General features: G+C 38.2%; 1 protein-coding gene across 6 annotated transcripts in view; it reads left to right on the top strand.

The window, feature by feature from the left end:
- MEMO1 (mediator of cell motility 1) overlaps nucleotides 1-14,614 on the top strand; it is a 28,839-nt gene extending 14,225 nt beyond the window's left edge. For 3 of the 6 annotated variants that reach the window (XM_054822800.1, XM_054822801.1, XM_054822802.1), the window contains exons 3-10: nucleotides 1,078-1,146; nucleotides 1,622-1,682; nucleotides 3,061-3,173; nucleotides 4,522-4,633; nucleotides 5,578-5,720; nucleotides 6,885-6,961; nucleotides 12,499-12,603; nucleotides 13,924-14,614. In XM_054822800.1, coding sequence (XP_054678775.1) covers nucleotides 1,080-1,146; nucleotides 1,622-1,682; nucleotides 3,061-3,173; nucleotides 4,522-4,633; nucleotides 5,578-5,720; nucleotides 6,885-6,961; nucleotides 12,499-12,603; nucleotides 13,924-14,055 — 810 coding nt within the window. In that variant the 5' untranslated portion in view covers nucleotides 1,078-1,079 and the 3' untranslated portion in view covers nucleotides 14,056-14,614. The other 3 variants (XM_054822803.1, XM_054822805.1, XM_054822806.1) reach the window with 3 other exon arrangements.
- Nucleotides 14,615-18,810: the final 4,196 nt, after the last annotated feature.

The following is an 18,810-nucleotide window of genomic DNA, read 5'->3' as shown; positions in this document are numbered from 1 at the left end:
AAAATCCTCCAGTGCTGTCAGTGGGGATCTTGTATCTTCAAATATTCTATATGTCCTAGGACTTGGAGCAGGTATCATTCTCGGTGTCATTGTATAAAAACACCATCTGGAAAGCTGTAGTTGTGTTGTTGCACATACTTGACTCAAAATAAATGGTAGCTATTGACCTAGGGTCACAGGCACTCCAGAGGCCATGTAGCCCAAGCACTGTGCAACGTAGGCATGGCCTTCTGCTGGGGACGTGCTGCTGAGTGACCCTGAGCTGTTCTCCACCACTTGGCCTGGGACCCTGGGGAATGAAGGTTCTCTGGAATTAATGCTTTTAGCACTGTAAAGTGAATGTTCTGTTTTTAACAGTCCTGAAGAGAATGGGTCTTAAGATTTGGATGTGATATTTGAAACAAGTAGTCAGAATAATTATGACTGGTTTTGGAGCATGCACAGGAAGACAGGTCAAGAGAGGTTCCAGGCCAGAGTGATAAGAAATGATAAAGCATATGTCACGTTCTCTGCAGTAAAAGCTACCATGCTGCATTCCACTCCTTTCCTTGTGCCTATTCATTCTGTTGCTAAGGTATTGTTCTTCAATGACAGAGCATTTTTATTCTCTGTTTATCTGCTGTAACGTGTAGTCTCTCCTTGTCAGACCCCGCTACTGTCATCGTATTCAGTTACTGGAGTGTGGTTAGAAGAGCTTTCTCCAGCAGCTTGCTATTCCCTTGTCCCCTGGCTGCACTCTGAGCATTACCATGGTCTTCTGATAATATGCAGTTGTGCAGTCTGCCTGTAGTATCTCTTACAAGTAACAAAAGGTGCTTTGATCTGGGGGCTTTACTAACTGACTTTCAAGTAAGTGGTCACTGATAGTTCTTTCACAGAGATGTCCCTCGTACATTCAGTACTGGAACAGTGCTCTCCAGCTGTTTTCAGGAGTCGATTTTTGGATCTCTCTTAACTATTTCTATCTCATTGGGGGCAAATGGTGTTTAAGATATTAACATTTAATAGCAATATCAACATATTTAAGATGTTAAACAATATTTAATATATTAACACTTTATTCGCTTTGATTTGCAGCCATGCAGGATACACTTATTGTGGATCTTGTGCAGCCCATGCTTACAAACAAGTGGATCCTAATATTACGTAAGTATTAAAGTTTTTCTTTACAAAATGTGAGACAATGCCATTGCAATTTTCTGAGTTGAATGTTGTTTTTACATTCTTACACCTTGAAGTATTCAAATTTTAATTTTGTACTCTTTAGTCTTTTATGCATCCCTTCTTGCTTAACATCATAAATGTTCAATTGTTTGGATGTTACAAAAGAAAAAAATTAATGTAGTATTGTTGAAAATGTAAAGCTGTATTTTCAAAAGTTATTGAGAATTATTAACTAACTTTTTAGAAGGGAGGGGTTAAAGGTGTTTTTGCAGGTAATAGCATTTAATTTACTTTATTGCTTGATGTTCCACTGCTTTTATAAAAGCCCAAGCTGGGTTTTCTTTTACTGGTCACAGGGTTTTTTTGTTTCTTTTTTGTTTTGTTTTTTGTTTGGAGGTTTTGTTTGGTTTTTAAGTATGTTAAAACATTTGATCGTGATTCTGCATTGGTTTTTCAGTGCAGGATTATGGGCTGAATGCTACCAGGATTCTCTTCTGCTGTGGAGAAAGTGACCCAGTGTGTGTATATAATATTTGAAGTCAGTGAAAGTTACTTGCTATAATAATTTTAAATGGAGTCGTGTTTCTAACAGCACAACAGTTAAAAAAAAAAAATAAAATTACCCCCCCCCCAACATGCTACTGTAGTCTGTGCCTGCCTCTGAAAATATGAATCCAGTTATTCTAGGTTAAAGGAATATAATTCTTATGTGTTCTGCTGACTGCATCATCTTTTTAAATGACAAAAATTTAAAACATTTCCAGTATTTACTCAAAGTGTGTAATTTGCAATGTTAATTTAAAAACTGGTTATGTCATTTTCTTATGAGATAACATGTTGTAATGCTCTCCAAAGACAATGGTTTTGCTTCTTTCTAAACTATCGTAAACAAAGCCAAGATAACTAGGTTTTCTAAAATTTGTAGAACAAGTTGCATTCCCCAGGTTCAGTGACATGGAGTTAATTGAACTTTCTGGATCATTTGCTATTTTACTACATGGGATGTTTAGAATTGACCAGTCATTCATCTTTGAGCTGAAGTATTGCACATTTGGGTATTTTGTTTTTATGAGCTCTGTAAAAAGTTCTAGTGTTTTAGTATAGCTTGCTATAGCACTCCACATGTAAAGGGAAAACAATAATCTTTACATGTCTCCCACCCCTTTAGTTCAGCATCAGCAACAAGATTATATGATCCTCAATCTGAAAAGCTGAATTTCCTATAGGTTTTTTTTCTTCTTTTCTTTAAGTCTTGTGGCAGGAAACCCTTAACATCTAATCAAGAGCCAGGAACTGAGGACTTGATGAAATAACATCATGATGACGTGTGAAAGCTTGCAGTGTCAGCTAAAGCTACGAATGTGCAGGTCCAAGTCCCTGTTGTTGATGCAACAGCTGGATAAAAACAGCATTTGAGAATGACTTAAATTTGAATTTGGTGAAATCTGAAGTAAGGCTAACCAAGTAAATAAGTAAAAAGCTCTGAATAGATTATAAATCCGTAATCCTCATTTGAGGGCACATACCTGTAGTTGTTGAAGGTCGTGTTGGTCCAAGGAGAGAATCCAAAAATCTGTTCTAAGGGGCTATAACACATCATTCAGCCTCCAAATGAGTCCAGCCAGATTCTAGCTGGTGAGTGCCCTCTGGTATATAACCTGCTTAAGAGGTTTAAAGCTATGAGAAGTACTACTGAACTATCTCACGATCATTTCTGAGATAGCAAGCAAGGCCAGGCCATGGATTGATCTGTGGTCATACACACAGCAGAGTAAAACTATTGGTAACCACCAGAAAATATCACTTTATACATTTGTATAAAATTTGTTACTCTAAACCAAGTCTCTGTGCAATTGCAGTTGTCTAAATTGTGGGCTTTTGTGTTAACTGTTGTAGCCGAAAAATTTTCATTCTTGGGCCTTCCCATCACGTGCCCCTTTCCCGATGTGCACTTTCCAGTGTGGACATTTATAGAACACCTCTGTATGATCTCCGAATTGACCAAAAGAGTAAGTGCATGATAAAGCTTCCATCTTGAAGATTGCTGAGGCTTTAGTATTAACTGTGGTACTGCAGTGCTGAGGGCTCTCTTGTTGTTGTTGGACACTTCATCGCTTTTAAGCAGCGTATGAATGTAAAACTGTTTTTACTCCAATGAAAGCTAACTTCTGAAAGATCCTGGTGGTTGCAGGCATTGCTATGTTATAACTTTCATGTGTCTCTTGCTTCTGCAAGTAAAGGATTCTCAGTCTTTGCTTATCTTTTCGATGATGAGTGTGTGCCTCTTGACAAGTGATCTTTAAAAGGGATCTCAAAATTAAAAAGTGTTACGTTTGAGTAATAGCCCACTACACACCTTATTCTGCGACGTATTCTGTCTGCAAAAAAGATAGTGCTTTAGTTGGTTTATTTCTAGTAGAGGAACAAAAAGCTGCTTTTATTTGGATGCATTATTGCATATGTCCTTTTTTTTTTTTAACTGGCAGATTACATATAGAACTTAAAAACTGTTAGTCCCTGAAATACCAGTCTTTCAGACTAAGCTTAAAGGTGTGATGAAGATAAGTTTGATATTTTGACTTTCATGTGTTTTGAGGTATACATAAATAATACAATATCTTTTTCAGAAGGACTGATTAGTGCAGATGCTATTGTCATGACTGATTAAGCAAGCTAGTTCAGGATTTCTACATAGTGCCCGCAGAAATTTCCTTAGGTAACAAGTGTTTCAGTTTCTGTAGAACTCCTTTATGGAGTGGAGAAGGAGGCACAGCCCTACATCACATTCCTCATCCAGTATTTTTGAAATGTAGAGATGACTGTATACCACCAAGCGCACTTGGGAGTAAAAAAGATAACTTATAAATGTGGATTACTAAATAAGTTTTCACTGTCTCTAGATTTCATGATTCAGTTAATAATAAATTGTATTAAATAGTAACATATCCAGCAATGGCTCAGCTGATCAGCAATTTTTTTATTTTTTAGTTTTTAAACATATGATGGTGTAGTTTGTGAAAATAAGAATTCAGTGACTGGGCAATGTATGCATATTTTCAAATGTGTTTTTTTGGTATTACTTAGATTTTCTCAGTTATGATACAAATTTTTTCTCAATATACTAACAAAGTCACTGATTTAACACACTTATTTTGTAAGCTGAATCAATTATATTTGTATCTTAATGACTTAATTTTAATCCTGAATTTATTTAAAAACAAGTGGTTTATGATGACAGCCCTTGGAGGCAAGTAAGTTGTTACAGTAGGCTTGTTCTGATAAAGATGCACTGTAGCTTGCTTTACAGTGTTTAAAAAAAAAAATTAGTAGTAAAAATTAATCTTTAATTCATTTCAGTTTATGGAGAATTGTGGAAGACTGGAATGTTTGAGCGTATGTCCCTACAGACAGATGAAGATGAACACAGTATTGAAATGCATTTGCCTTATACTGCTAAAGCCATGGAAAGGTACCAGGGCTAATTACCTCTACAAGAATGAGCATTATGTGTATTAAATGTTTGAACTACCTGTGAAGTGCAGTAGGAAGTAATAATACCCTTTATGGTATACAATACCCTATATGGTGTATAATACCCACACTCCCCCATTCTCCAGTAAAAATACTGGGGAGGAGAGGGTCAGAGACTGGGATTAGTTGCTGTAACAGAAACTCTGAGCAGAGCAAACACCCGAATGATGAAATTTGAACACCCCTTATAAACAAGTTTATATGTTTAAATTGACTTATTAGACATGTTTTCATGAATCTTTCTCAATAGCTGATTTTTTTTATTTTCACTTTTGCAAGGCATCTCTGAAAGAAGTTCAAATACTAATAGGTGTTTTCTGTGGGATTTTAAGTTTGTTTGGAGCCTTAATGCTAATTTTGAAATCAGGGTTCTGTTTACATGTCCTATTTCAGATGAGTGCTTTGAATAGTTTTTCTTTGAAGATAATGATTTTTGTCAATTTGTGGTGTGGAGAGTTTTTTCTTTTTTTTTTTTTTTTTTTTAACTCCCCTAGTATTTGTAATTTTCCCTGGAGTATCAATATACATCTGGGTGCTGTCTTGAATGTTTTCATGTATGTTGTAAAATCACCCAACCTTTGTGCAGCATCTATACAGGGAGAATTCCATTCGTACTTCATTGCTGGTTTCATTGTGTCTTTTCTTTTTGTTTGCCTGGTGTTTTCACTTTGCAGCAATGATAAATACTGTTCTGGGGGGATTTGTTTTCTGAAATTGAAGTAATTTCAGGTTCTAAAACAACTTTCTACTATGACCTTAACAAATTAACTGTATCTTCAATTCACTAGTGCCCTTTTAAAGCATTCTGCAATTTCATTTAGCAAGCCCTGAAAAAAATTCAGCTGTTACTTGAATTACAACCTCTTTTCTTTTGCTTATAAGCCATAAGGATGAGTTTACTATTATTCCTGTGTTGGTCGGAGCACTGAGTGAGTCAAAAGAGCAGGAATTTGGAAAACTCTTCAGTAAATACCTAGCTGATCCTAGTAACCTCTTTGTGGTTTCTTCTGACTTTTGCCATTGGGGTAAGTTTCACATCTCTTCTTGATAGCAGTACGATGAATATTTTGTAGTGATTTTCAAAAAATGTATTGTATTAAATGTTGAACGCTAACTTCTGGTAAATGGATCTTTGAAACTTAAGTGCCTCTGTAAAGCTAAAAAAGGATTTTTCTGTTTCAATCTCAAACAATAGATGAAAAATATTACTGTGGTAATGTGTTTTCAGTGTAGTGGAGGAAATAAATGGTGAAGGTGTATGTGTTTATATGCATCTCTGCTGCTGCAATGAAATAAGTGTCTGAAGTTTCTTGCTCTTTTTACTCTTCCTTTAAGCACCTCAAAGCAACTTGCAAAACTAATTAGCTAAAAATTCATTGGACGTGGCAACATCCCTCTGGAAATAAGTTTTGTACGTTTTACTGCTGGGTACGATAGCAGATGGAATACTTACGCCAATTCACCAGAGCTATCCCAGTTCATCTTGATGGCAGAGCTATAAAGACTCCAGAAGCCTTGACTTCTGTCCTTGTTTAACACTTCATTTTTCTTTTAAGTGTGATAATAGCTGGAAAAGGGACTGCTTCAGAAAGATATATTTTATGTTACACAACAGACCTTCTTCCCTTTTTTCGTTGTCATCTTTGGTCAACTTCTGTAATTAAGTGCCTATTTTGCTCATCTTTGAATTGTGGAATAGGTGGAGGTGTACAAGAATGACCTGGGTTCTGTTGTGGCTAATGAACCATCTAGAACTGTTCATTGAATTATCATGAACTTTCTCTTTTAACCATCATTTACTGTGGGTATTGTGCAAGCAGAAGTAGCTTAACTCCAGGGTTGACTTCGTCAAGAGGGATAGTGAAAAGAAATGTTGCTTTACTTTTTAATTTATGGAATTGGATTCCAAGGCAATAACAGGCAATTACTAAGTGCTACTGCAGTGTCAATTCTACACGGTAGGTTTTTCATTAGGAATGTAGCTGCCCATCATGTATTTTTTTTTTTACTTCACTTCTGGGCTGCTACTTTGATTGCCCTAGAATTTCCTCAATGGAGCTAAAAAAGTGTAACATAAATGAAGATTACTACTTTACAAATATTATAATTTCAATTATTTAGTAAGTACTAGGGAGTGTTTTAGCTACAATTTTTCCCTTTTTTATTTTATACATGATTTTTGTTTCAAGGTCAGAGGTTCCGTTACAGTTACTATGATGAATCCCAAGGAGAAATTTATAGATCCATTGAGCACCTAGATAAAATGGTAAGTTTTCAGATTTGGTGGAACTAACTAACAAATTTCTCCTGTACATTACCTTTCTTTGAACACTTTAGAAATTTCTCTAACAAAATATTATAGATTAGCTCTTTTATTGAATGTATATTTTTCCTTTGTTTACCACAATAACAACCTAGCTGTTGTTTTTTTAGCTAATATCCTCCATTTTACTGACTGCGTAAAATATATTTTGGGTATAATCTAGAAAGCATAATTTATGAGAATACATGCATGTTCACCTACTTAAAATCCCCTAGTGTAATGTAATTCCTCTCCACGTACCCTCTTACGTTTTCGAGAAGCAGTAAGAATTATGAATCAAGTATTGTGGTAGTTGAGGCTTGCTAGCTGTGACACCTGCATATCACAACAGCGTTGGGATTATGCTGATGGTTTCAGCACCATCCATTTTGAGGAGGAAAGGCTTTGGGGGACTGTGCTGGTCAGGAAAATGAAAGTCACCATTTCCTTGGGAGTAGTCTTCCCACCCTCACCCCTGACCCTGTAGTAGGTGGTGGGGAAAAGTAGTAGACTGTACTTCATCCTGGGTTCGGCGAACAGCTGAAAGGAATGCTAAGTATATAAAGATGATGATGATGCCACTTATGTTGCATTTTCTTTGTGCTCCCAGGAGCCAAGGCCTTCTTTTTAAATTAAAAAAATCGTGGTAACATTCAAGATTATACTTATGGCACAGAATAGAAGTAATTCTTCTAGCAATACATGACCTTAAAATTTGTTTTGAACATTTATGTAACTTCCGTAAAATCTGTTAGAAGAGAGAACTGTTGTTGTTCAGGGCATGTTAATTTTTTTCCTTGTCTTGAAGGAATAAATCCTATCTGCTGGAGTTTTTTGCTTTGTGTATCCATATTAACCTCTTTGTTTTTCCACTATTCATTGCTGGAATGGAAACAGTAAATAATTTGCCTTGATTCTATTTATCCCATTTGTAATACTTCTTGTTGTCAGTTGAGAGGTTTCTCTATAAAGACAAATGTGTCTCTGCAGAGTCCCAGAATTTGCAGCTCCGAGTGTTTTTCCAGGAGAGCAGATTAAGGTGCATTAGCAAACATTAGTTTCCCCTTGCTAATTTGTGTGGTGAAAGCTTGCAGAATGACTGGACTTTGACATTGAATTACTCTTAGCGAATACATTGCTGTAACAACTCTTGGTAGTTATTCAGCCAAAAGGAGATGACAGTCTTTTTTTTTGTAACATTGAAAATGATGTCTGCGGTTTAATTACTATGAAAATACTTTCAGTCTTAAGTTGAACTGGAAAACTAAACACGGCTGTGTAGCCGTATACTGTGGTTATTTTTTTGCCTGTTTATATCAAACTAGATGTCAACATGTGACTTCATACTCAAACTCTGTACAGAGTAGGTTTTGCTTTGAGTGGATTTCAGGAATTTCTTTTTAGCAGTATTGTGGGTACACTTGGGATACTATCCACAATGCCACAAAGATCTCCCTGTCATGTGTCTCCAGCTTTTGGAAGGAGTTTATTGAATTTTTTATGCCTTACTCAGCTACTTCTTGTTTCCTTAGATAAGTATTGAATTTTGTAATGTCATTTGGCATGCTAAAGAAACTTGTATTGTTGTAAACACTAGGCCTCTCCATAGAGAAAATAGCATTAGGATAGAGACAAAGCTGCAGTAAAACCATCAGAGATTTTAACCTCTGCTGTTATTGACCCAATAATTGTATTGGACCTAACTAGCAAAGCAGTCAGCTGAGCTCTTTGTAAGCAGGAAGATATTCTGGGTTAAGATGAAATTACTTTTCCTTAGAAATGCCATTGTGGGAGGACAATGGTCTCGTCCTTATTTAGACTGGACCTTAAGCACAGATGCATGATGGTTTTTCTGGCTAGTGCATAAGCAATGCTAAAAGCTTTTGGGTATTGAAGATTTACTAACCTGATAATCACTGTGAGAAATTTTATTTGCTGTGATTTTAAGTGAGAGCCCTTAGACTCCAACATAAAAACCAGAGTACTAAATATTGCTGGGCAGACATCAGTTTCTCCATGGTAACTCTTAATGTGACCGCTCTGTTACCCTGGGGGTACCACAGTGCGCCTTGTGGAGTGACAGTGAAAGGAGTAAACAGCCCCACAGTTAACAGGGGTACCTTAAGGAAGAATCTTCAAATGAACAGTTATAATTGAGCAACTGATGTGCAATAATTTGTTTGTATATCATAACCTGATAACTACCACCTTTTGAAATAAAAGTGGGGGAGTATTCTGTAAGACATCTTTAAGAGTACTTATTTTTTGATTATGGCTAGCCAGGAAATGCATTCTGCTCGCTTCAGTCTTCACTGCCAGATTGCTCATTTTCTATCAATTTGTAAAACCTTCTGCCTCACTTGAGTCAATAGGAGGATTCTGTCACCCTGAGTGCTGAAGGGGGAGGATGATGTAGGCGCTGAGGAGAGCTGTGCAGGAGCAGCCAGCAGTTGTGCAGGAGCCGAGCACAGCCCAGGGGGCTTCTCAGGCGGCTCGAACACACTGCTGAATTCTGGTGGCTTCTGCAGCGCCGCTATGGCGTGCCAGCGCCTTCCACAGCACTGCAGCCTGGGAAGGCTGCTTAGCTCGGGCACAGTGCATGGCCCCAAGCTTCTGCCTGAGTGCCCAGCTCCCAGCCCTCTCTGCTCTGCCCAGCCAGTAATTGTCCTGTTGATGGTTTCTCTTCCAGCCTGGGTGACTCTCACATGTAAAGATAGTTGGACTGGCTGGTGCTAAGACCAAATTTGTTTCTACTTCCATAAGTGTGCTACTAGTTTAGATTTTCTGAGTGTGAAGAAGCAGCTGAAGTAACTGATTGCAAACTTAAACTTGACCAGCCAAAGGATTATTGGAGTGTAGTATAAAATAAGCCTGTAGGTTGGGGTTTTGGGGGTCTTTTGGAGTTTGGTGGGTTTGGTGGTTTTTTTTTTTTTTTGTAAGCTTGTAGATACTTGGTCCTATAGGGGATGATATTTAAGAATGTAACTGCTTTTAATCATATTAAGTACACTGTGCTAGGATATTGTAGATGCCATTTACAGTGTCTGGTTAACTGAGATATGCAATTTCTATGTGGTGCCATAATAATCATGTGATAAACTGCAGAACTGTGTGATGGTTTGCATTTTTATCACATGGGTTTTGTTGTGTATTTTAACTCTGTTCTAGACCATGCCCAGCTGAGTTATTCTGAATACTGAAAATGATTAGCTTCATACTTCTGCTTTTCAGAAAAATGAAATACAACCTTACAAAAAATGTTTCCTCTGTTCCTCAACACCATTTTAGACTGAGAAACAAGCTTGGTAGTCTTCGTTCCTCTTCAATCTTTTGGACTTAAAAATTGTTGTGGCAAAGTTCAGTACAGCTGAATGCTTATAGTATATGCATTAATACCCATTTCCTATGGATTTTCTCCAGCCTGTGACGTATGGACCTCTGTTAGCATTTGCTGGGATGAACTGCATAGCTCTAAATGTTTTGCAGTGCTGAACTGTGCATTGAAATAAGCTTGCTAAGGCATTCTGATAAATCCATGTCCATTCATTTTGGACAACTGTGCAAATGCCTCTGCCCAGTATATCCCAGTGACTTACAGCTATAAAATGAGTCTCTCAATTGAGCAGCCACTTTGATTTTTTTAAAAAAGTCGTGAAAGGGTTTACAAATGGATAAAATATGTTCTTACGGGCTGTTCAGTACCTGCATAAGTGCTTTATGCATGTTTATTTCACTTGAGTATGTAGTTAAGTTCAGTTCTGCTTTCTTTAGCTGTGTATTGACACGTCCAATTTACAAGTAAATGGATGGTTCAAAGACGTGCTGCTTAAAGTTTAGAAATGCAATGATATTTGTGTAATCACTGCTAGTTAGAGAATAGCTACCTCTATTTTTTTGGCACTCATTTAGATTCTGTAGATCTGGAGTGAGTAACAGCTGTAATTACTGGCCAGAGGTCCAAACAGCCTCTTCATGACCCTGGAAGAACTGAGCTCTTGCCAGCAGTTGGTCAGCACATTTGGGGTTATTTTGCCATAAAATTTATCTCTTTATGAATTCATCTTGTGTCTGTTTTAGATTAAAAGTACACAAAGGTGGTGGTTATGGTTGCTGTTGTCTAATCCTCCCTGACTCTCCTGAGAACCTCCAGCCCCTCCATTGTAATAAGTCTGAATAATTAGCCTATTTGCCAGAGCAGCCAACGCCCTTGCAGAGTATTCGAGAGGTTTCACTCTTGAGGTGGAGCCTTCAGACAGACAGACTGCTTCCTGCATCGTGATTTCTCCTTTTATCAACCCCTCTTTCCCAAGAGCAGGGGAAGGGGTTGGGACAATTACAGAAACCTTAGGAGAAATTCTCTCCCTTCCTGGTCGACGTCCCGTTGTTCCCATGCAAAGTGTATGTTTTTTTCCAGTCTCTAAGGAAAAACTTCCTGTTCCATCAGCTACGTGTAAGAAGCACAGCTATGTGTCTTACTGAGTTAGTGAGTGTCTGGACCTCATTTACCTGGTGAAGGGAATTTAATAATTTCCAAAGGAAGGAAAACCACAAGAGGATGAAGTCTAATATAGGCAAAATAGCAAAGCCATGATAAAACCCAGACAATAATTGATTTAGACTTGCTTTCAACTACTTTAATTGTATTTGGTCTGCGCTGTGGGATGGAGTAAGAGTAGGCTGTATCTGGACTTGTAGGATTCTTTCTGCTTTTAAGAATGCAAATGTTTGTATGTGTGGGAGGTTTTGTTTTCCATACGTGTGCTGGTTTTCATAGTATGACTCTGTGGGATCATGGGTCTCACTGTGGATGGAGAAAAGGATGTATATATGTGACTGCCTCATGTAAAGCAGAAGCATCATCTGGGTCTTACGTTTCTCTTGTGCACCAACTGTCTAGTGCTTAAGAGATGTTCTGGATCTGCTTTTTACGCTCTGAGCAGATGGCCAGCCTTTGCCCAGATCAACTGCCTTGCATGCCTGATGTGTGTGGGATACGTGACACTTGCTACGTGCTTGAGTTGCATGTGTGTATATTGATGACTTGTCTAGGGGTTTTGGACATCCGAAAGTCCCAGGCAAGTGCTCGGCCCTGAGCCATGTTACTAGGGAGAGGAGATGGAGGCAAAACTTCTTCCTGCTTTGCCCTTTCAGTAAATGTCTGCGCTTGTTGCTGTACATCATCCTATGGAAGTAGGGTGCCCTTGGAGGTGGGGATCAGCTAGTCTGCAGGAGGAGTTTTTTAACATGAGCTTCACTGGTATCTGCAAAGATAGCTTCACAGATTTGTGGATCATTGACGGCTTTGGAAGAGCTCCTGCACTTTTAGTTTGGCAAGGGATGGCAACAAGATGACTACAAGCTAGAGCTCACATGCTGAGATTCCCTTGACACAAAGTAGAGGGTTTTTCCTCCTGAAGTGTTCTGTGTTGTCATAAATAGATGATGTATAAACACCTGCTTATGAATGTGTGAAGTAATCATTGCTATCGATTCTTTTTCAGGGTATGAGCATTATAGAGCAGCTAGATCCTGTATCTTTTAGCAATTACTTGAAGAAATACCATAATACAATATGTGGAAGACATCCTATTGGCGTATTATTAAATGTAAGTAACTTTCAACTATTTGTTGAAAAATATAACTTTTAGCAAAATGCTTACATTTGTTTTACACTATTGCTGGAGTATTCCTTAGTTCTAAAATGGCAAGTCTTGAATTAATTTATTTTTCCAAGTATTCTCAATTTGGTGTCCAGTTTCCGTGTTTTGCGTACAGACAAATGTAAGCTCTTACAAGGGCTGAGGGGTTTCAGTTCCCTAAGGGAGATGAGGGACCATGTTCCTTTTGAATTCCAGTGACATACAATCATTCCCTTTTTCTTGGTCCTAAATAAACAAACAAATCCATCTCCCTGAAGAAGTCCATACTTACTCTTTTGAATCAGTACTTACAGACATGTATATATTTTTTCTGTATTGCTATTAGCTAGCTATTGTGAGTGCCTTGTGATGTCTGGCAGCATTTTTGACTTTTGCAAATATGATGAGAGATTGCCTCTAAGTATTAGTGCAGTCCGCTGTTAACTCATAAATTAATGGCATTAGAACTCAGATTAACTGATACTTTCTAGTTATCGTATTCTGCTTTGGTGATGCAGTGCAGACATAAACCTGGCTTAACTTAGTTGTCTGAATTGGGTCACAACTGCTTTACAGCACTGCTGGAGCACTGCAGATTTGTCATATTGCTTAAGTGAATCTCACTGTATTTTTTACTGTAATTCAAATCTGAAATGGGAAGCATGTTAACCTTTTTAAAAGGGAAAACTTAATTCCCTGGAAATGTTGCCTATATGGAGAATATATAGAGGAACCTTTTAAAGTGGAGTCTATAAAAGTTTGTATGAGCAATATCGATATTGGGGATGCATGTAGCAACATTCAGTACTATCACAAGTCTGCAAAGTTATCCAAATCTTAACCTCAGATAATGATTAGTTTTGGAGCTAAATTCTGTTCATTCACTTTTGCCAATCATCACGTTTTAATAAATTATCTTGGTATGTTCTTTTTCCTTAATGGAAGCAATACCATCTAAAAATTGTTAATAGTGTTGGTTTTTTCCTGTTACATCTGTGTTTCTGTATAAATTCCCTTTGGAGCTGAAAGCGTTGCATTTAAAGGATCTATTTTGAAAGGTTGTGTAGCTTTATAGCACTGCTTGGATGTACGTAGTGCAGCGGGGGGGAGTGTCAGTGACTGAAAGGGCAGGGAAATGGGTTAGGTCCACAAACTACTCGGAAGTGTGTATATTGTTACGATAGGTGGTGCAAGGACTACCGGGGGGGGAAGGAAGAGGACTGAGATCTAGAGAATGTCATAATTTCACTGATAGCTTTTTTAAACAGCTTTTTTTCCTCTCTCCAGGCTATCAACGAGCTCCAGAAGAATGGAATGAATATGAGCTTTTCATTTTTGAATTATGCTCAGTCAAGCCAGTGTCGAAACTGGCAAGACAGCTCAGTGAGTTACGCAGCTGGAGCACTTATGGTCCACTGAACCACTGAATGCTCAGGGATGGCACCTGCACACACTCTGTATACGGGGTCCCAGCCTAGCCCTTACAAAGATACAGTCCCTGGTCTTTGGGTATACTGAAACCTCAAACTAATAGAACTCTCTTCTTTTCTAGTAGGTGTAGTCCTTCCTTAGTTTCAACTCATTTAAAAATGCTTTCTTGTTTAGGACAACGGAAGGAAGGCTGGTGTTGAAACATTTTGTGATTTTTTTTTTCTCTTTTTTTTGGAAAAGATAATGGCTATGAAGGCACGGTGGCAGACAGTCCTTACAAATACAACATGTAAAGCATTTACCATATCCTAAATTTGCACTCTTTGCAGACCTGTGCACATGTACTCAGCTTTCAGAATAGTTTTGCAAGTTGTAAACGGAAAAAGGGGTGGAAGCTTTTTAATAAAAGAAAAAAAAGGAAAATGATGCATTTATAAATGATCCTGTATTAGAATATAATAAAACTCCAGTATAGTCAGTTACTACCCGTGATGTACAACAGATATCTTCTATTTTAGTTGCTAATAAAGGGCTACACAAACCAAAATAGTCTGATTTAAACTTATTGCTTTGTGTTCTGTACGTGGCTGCTTGTCATTAACATCCTTTATTCTCAGTTCTTATGCTTGATAATTCAGCCATTCTGTAAAATACTTCAGAATGTATTTTATATTCAACATTTGTGATGACTACTTCATTTACAGATTTTTTAATCTTAAACCTGCACTATGAGTTCAGCTGTGCAAAAGAATTTTAAAAACCTTTTGTATATTCTAATTCTTTTTGTTTTACAATTATCTCTGAGTATGTGATACAAATTTGTATCAGAAATAGACTTTTAATGATTTTTATGCTCAGTTTGATTATTAAAGTGAAATAGATGCAGTATTTTTATTTGAAATGACTTACAATTGAAAACAAACAGTAGCTTGAAAATGTTAATTCTTAGAGTATCTATCAAGAATTCATAGGCCACAGAAGCCATACAGCGCTAAGCTCAAGCAATTGTTCCTCAAAGATTTAACTGGGAAGGGAAGGTAAGGCTGCTCTTTTTTTCATTATTTTTATTTTTTATTCTTTGACTGTGGGCAGAATTATTTCATGTTCTTTAAACATCATCACATTTTAAGAGTTCTTGAACTTTCTTCCAGCCAAAATAATGATGTAATTATTTGAGTTATCATTCCTGAAGATTTCCTTTCGTTCTAATAAGAAATGCAAAGTAGGATGGCAGTACTGGCTCATTATCTAAATGGAGGTTTCATTCCCTGATATTTCACCTGCTGTCCAGCAACCTCCTGGTACGTTCAGCTTTTCTGTGTGGTAGAGGGGAATTTCAGAATCAATTTAGATTATCTTTGAAAATTGCGGGAATTGCTGCATCAAAGTCTTCACCTGAAAGCATACCAGGCAACTTGTTTATTCCTATTAAAATGCCCTTTTGCAAGCAGGCACCACTTGCACTGCTTTTATTTTCCCTATCACGGTTGACCACCATTTTAATAACAACAGGTGAATGCTCCATTTACAAAATGAACTACTTTGCAGATGCTCAGAATCCATCCCAAACACCAAACTCCTTTGCATGTCTGTTCTTTCAGTTGCCTTATTGCTCTGCCTTGTTCTTAAAAAGTCTCAGCAGCAGACAGGGAAAATGATTCTCAGCTTACTTTTGTCAGACCAGCAGGAAGGCTGTACAGGTAAAACTGAACTGGTAGCCAGGCTTGATAAATAAAATTTTACTTGTCTGACTGTGCCTTATTAAAACAGTAGTTTGATCATGAAGATTTTTTTTTTAATCTTTGGTGAATACAAGTTTAATTAGGACTCAGGTTTCTTTCAGTCTTATGCCAAATGCTTACCATCATTATTGAAATGCATAGTTAATTGGAACAGTTAATTATATACTTCCTCCCTAAGGTAAACATAGTAATTAGCTTCTGAATACAAATGCCGAAGTTGCATCTTAGTTCTGTAAGATAGTTTTAATAAAAACAAAACAGAACTGGAAGAGCTTCCAGGAAATTGGTCAGCCATTTTGCTCAGCACAATGTTATGAAATATCTTACAGTGAAAGCACTTCACATGTAAACTGTATAATGTATTTCCAAATAAAGTTTCTAATTAAAATGGGAATTTCTGTGCCTACTAATAATAACCAGCAATGACAGTTCAGAAGCCCACTCAGAGAGAAATGTCAAGCTTTGTGAAATCTGCTCTACCTTCAGAAGGATTGTTGCAAAAACCCTGTTTGTTTGAAAGCAGAAGATACCTGACTTCAAAGAATTCTTTTTTTTTTTTTTCCCCTTTTTCTCCCTTTTGGTGGGGTTGGAGGCAGTTGGCTGCAGTGCTCGGTTTCCTGGTGTGTCAGTTTAAAACATTTCAGAAGGAAAAGCAAAGACTTTCACTTAAGACTATGGTTTCATTATTTTAGCTTTACTGCACATTTTATACTCACTTAAATATATATTTGAATATAGTGTTTTGGGACCAAGAGTGTCTGGTTTAGACAATATTGAATACTCAGTCCTGTTCACTTTTGTGGAGGTTTCTTCGATGCGTAGAATGACTGAGCTTCGACTACTTTTCTGGTGCAATAAATCCAGCCAGGGACATGATTTGCATTTTAAAATTTTGGCATTTTAGAGACATGTTCAATGTGTGAAAACATGGATTAAAGTACTCCTTTGTTTTTTCTGTTCTCATCGCTCACAAAAGAGCTTTATGGATTTTGGTTTTTTAAATACTGTCTTTTAAAAAGTGCTTTTAAAGTACTGTCTACTGAATTCTTAATTCTTCAGCTTAATGTTTCTGACATCGAAATGGAGCAGCAGGTCTTCCGCTGCTTGGGGTTTAGATCAGCAGAAGCGGGCAGAAGCGCCGGCGTGAGTGGCACCCCAGTGCTGGGCGGTGGGCACCGCTGGGCAGCCGCCTCTGGCTTCTGACCGGTTCTGAGGGTGCGTGCCCCTCGCAGTACCCGGGTGCTCCCAGCGCAGAGCGGGTTAGATGTGGCTGCTTCAACTTGGCCTTCATCAGCTCAGAAGGACTGTTGGGCTTCGTTTGGTTGTTTGTTTTAAAAATCGTGGCTTGAGCAGCTTTGATCCAATGTTACTTGAACTGCGCTCCCACTTCAGCACGGTTTCCTTTCTTGGAGCCTTCAGAAGTGCTGAGTGCCTGGGCGTTTTTAGGCCTAGCTCTTGCTCTCGCTGTTTCCCAGTGAGGGGCTTGTTGCTGTGTCTCGGAGGTCCTGGATATTGCTGCAGGCTTCACTTGGGAATTTCGAATTGATGTTTCAAGCACTGAAATGGGGAATCTCCATTTGACACCTGCACACGGAGTCTCCCAGTCCTTTGGCATGTTTCGGTGGTTGGTGTAGGGCTTTTCTGCTTCATGTTTGTCCTTTTCCCCTTATTCCCTCAGGAAAAATGTTCTCTTCTGCATCAAAGGAAACTTTGCTTTCAAACCACATCAGTCACCATGATTTGCAGTTGTTATTTTCTCAGGCTGAGTTCAGTGTGTTAACTAGCATCCGATCCACTCCCCAAAATTGCCCAAACTATTACATTCATGGAGAAATGTTTAAAGTCCCTTGTATGGGTGAACTTCTGCCTTCCTGCTTCTGTGAGAAACTTTCTGAAATTAACCCTTGAAGCTAGCCTATGAAAAGATTTTCATTGTGAAAAAAAACTGAATTTCAGGATCCAGTTTAGTGCATCCAAAGATGTGAGGAGTTTTGGTCGGGGCCCACAGTGCAGCCAGATGGCCTTTTCAATAGATGGTTGCAAAACATGATTTGGAATTGGTCTGTAGGGATGAACTGACTATTCTTTCAGTAAGGCAAAATCTATTGCCTCTATTCTAATTGTCTCTAGAGGGGTTTCTTATTTCAATTTTTCCTTATTTGATTTTGTCTAATTCTGCAAACAATTTGTCCATGCATACTGCAGACAATGTCCAGATGCCTGGTGTCATTTGGGGGTTATCTTATTCCAGTGTTAGCTGAAAACTCGGCCTTGGCTTCTTCCTGTCTTGTCCGGTACCTGTTTACCCTAATGCCAGGGTCCGAGACATTTCTCCCATTGCTTATAGCCCAGGAATGCAAATGCCATGGTAGTGATATCTCTGAATTAAGAAAGATTATGTCGGTTTGTTTGCTTGTGTGTTTTGGTTGGTTGCAGAGAGGTGGTGGTGTCCTGGGAGCTGGTAGAGGCTTGGATCTTTCTGGAAGGGCAGAGAAATGAGAAGAATGAGCATAGATAGAGAAAAAAACCGTTGCTTTTCCAATTTAATGTCAGCAACTGTTCTCCTATCCAGTTTAGGAGCTGACATGCTGCAAAACATTGCCCAGTTTCCAAACCTAAACTTTGCAGATTTCTTTTTTCCTCTAGTGAATTTTAAAACAGTGAGAAATTACTTTCCTGAACCTGTGGCTGCAGTTTCACAAGACTGAAACCAGCACTGCTCTTAGGTGAAGTCCCTTCTTAGGTAAAAGGTGTTTTATAGTTTTCTGCTGAACTCTTGCAGCACAAAGTGGAGGATTAGCATCTTAGTGCCTGGGCTGCAGACTGAGCCGCCTGGCTGTGCGGGCAGAGAGGGAAAGGCATCCCCGGGGATGTGTTGGCTGATACTTAAAGGACTTCCCATTTGTCTCCAGGAATTGTTATAAAGATTTGAAGAGTGAGCCTTTAAGTTCAGCTGTGACAAATCAGTGTTGAGCTCGTGTATATTTTTATGGTAAAAATC

The sequence above is a fragment of the Grus americana genome, chromosome 3 (genome assembly GCF_028858705.1).
Source record: "Grus americana isolate bGruAme1 chromosome 3, bGruAme1.mat, whole genome shotgun sequence".
Classification (NCBI taxonomy): domain Eukaryota; kingdom Metazoa; phylum Chordata; class Aves; order Gruiformes; family Gruidae; genus Grus; species Grus americana.
The sequence above is the reverse complement of the archived record's forward strand: the minus strand, read 5'-3'. Positions and strand labels throughout refer to the sequence as shown.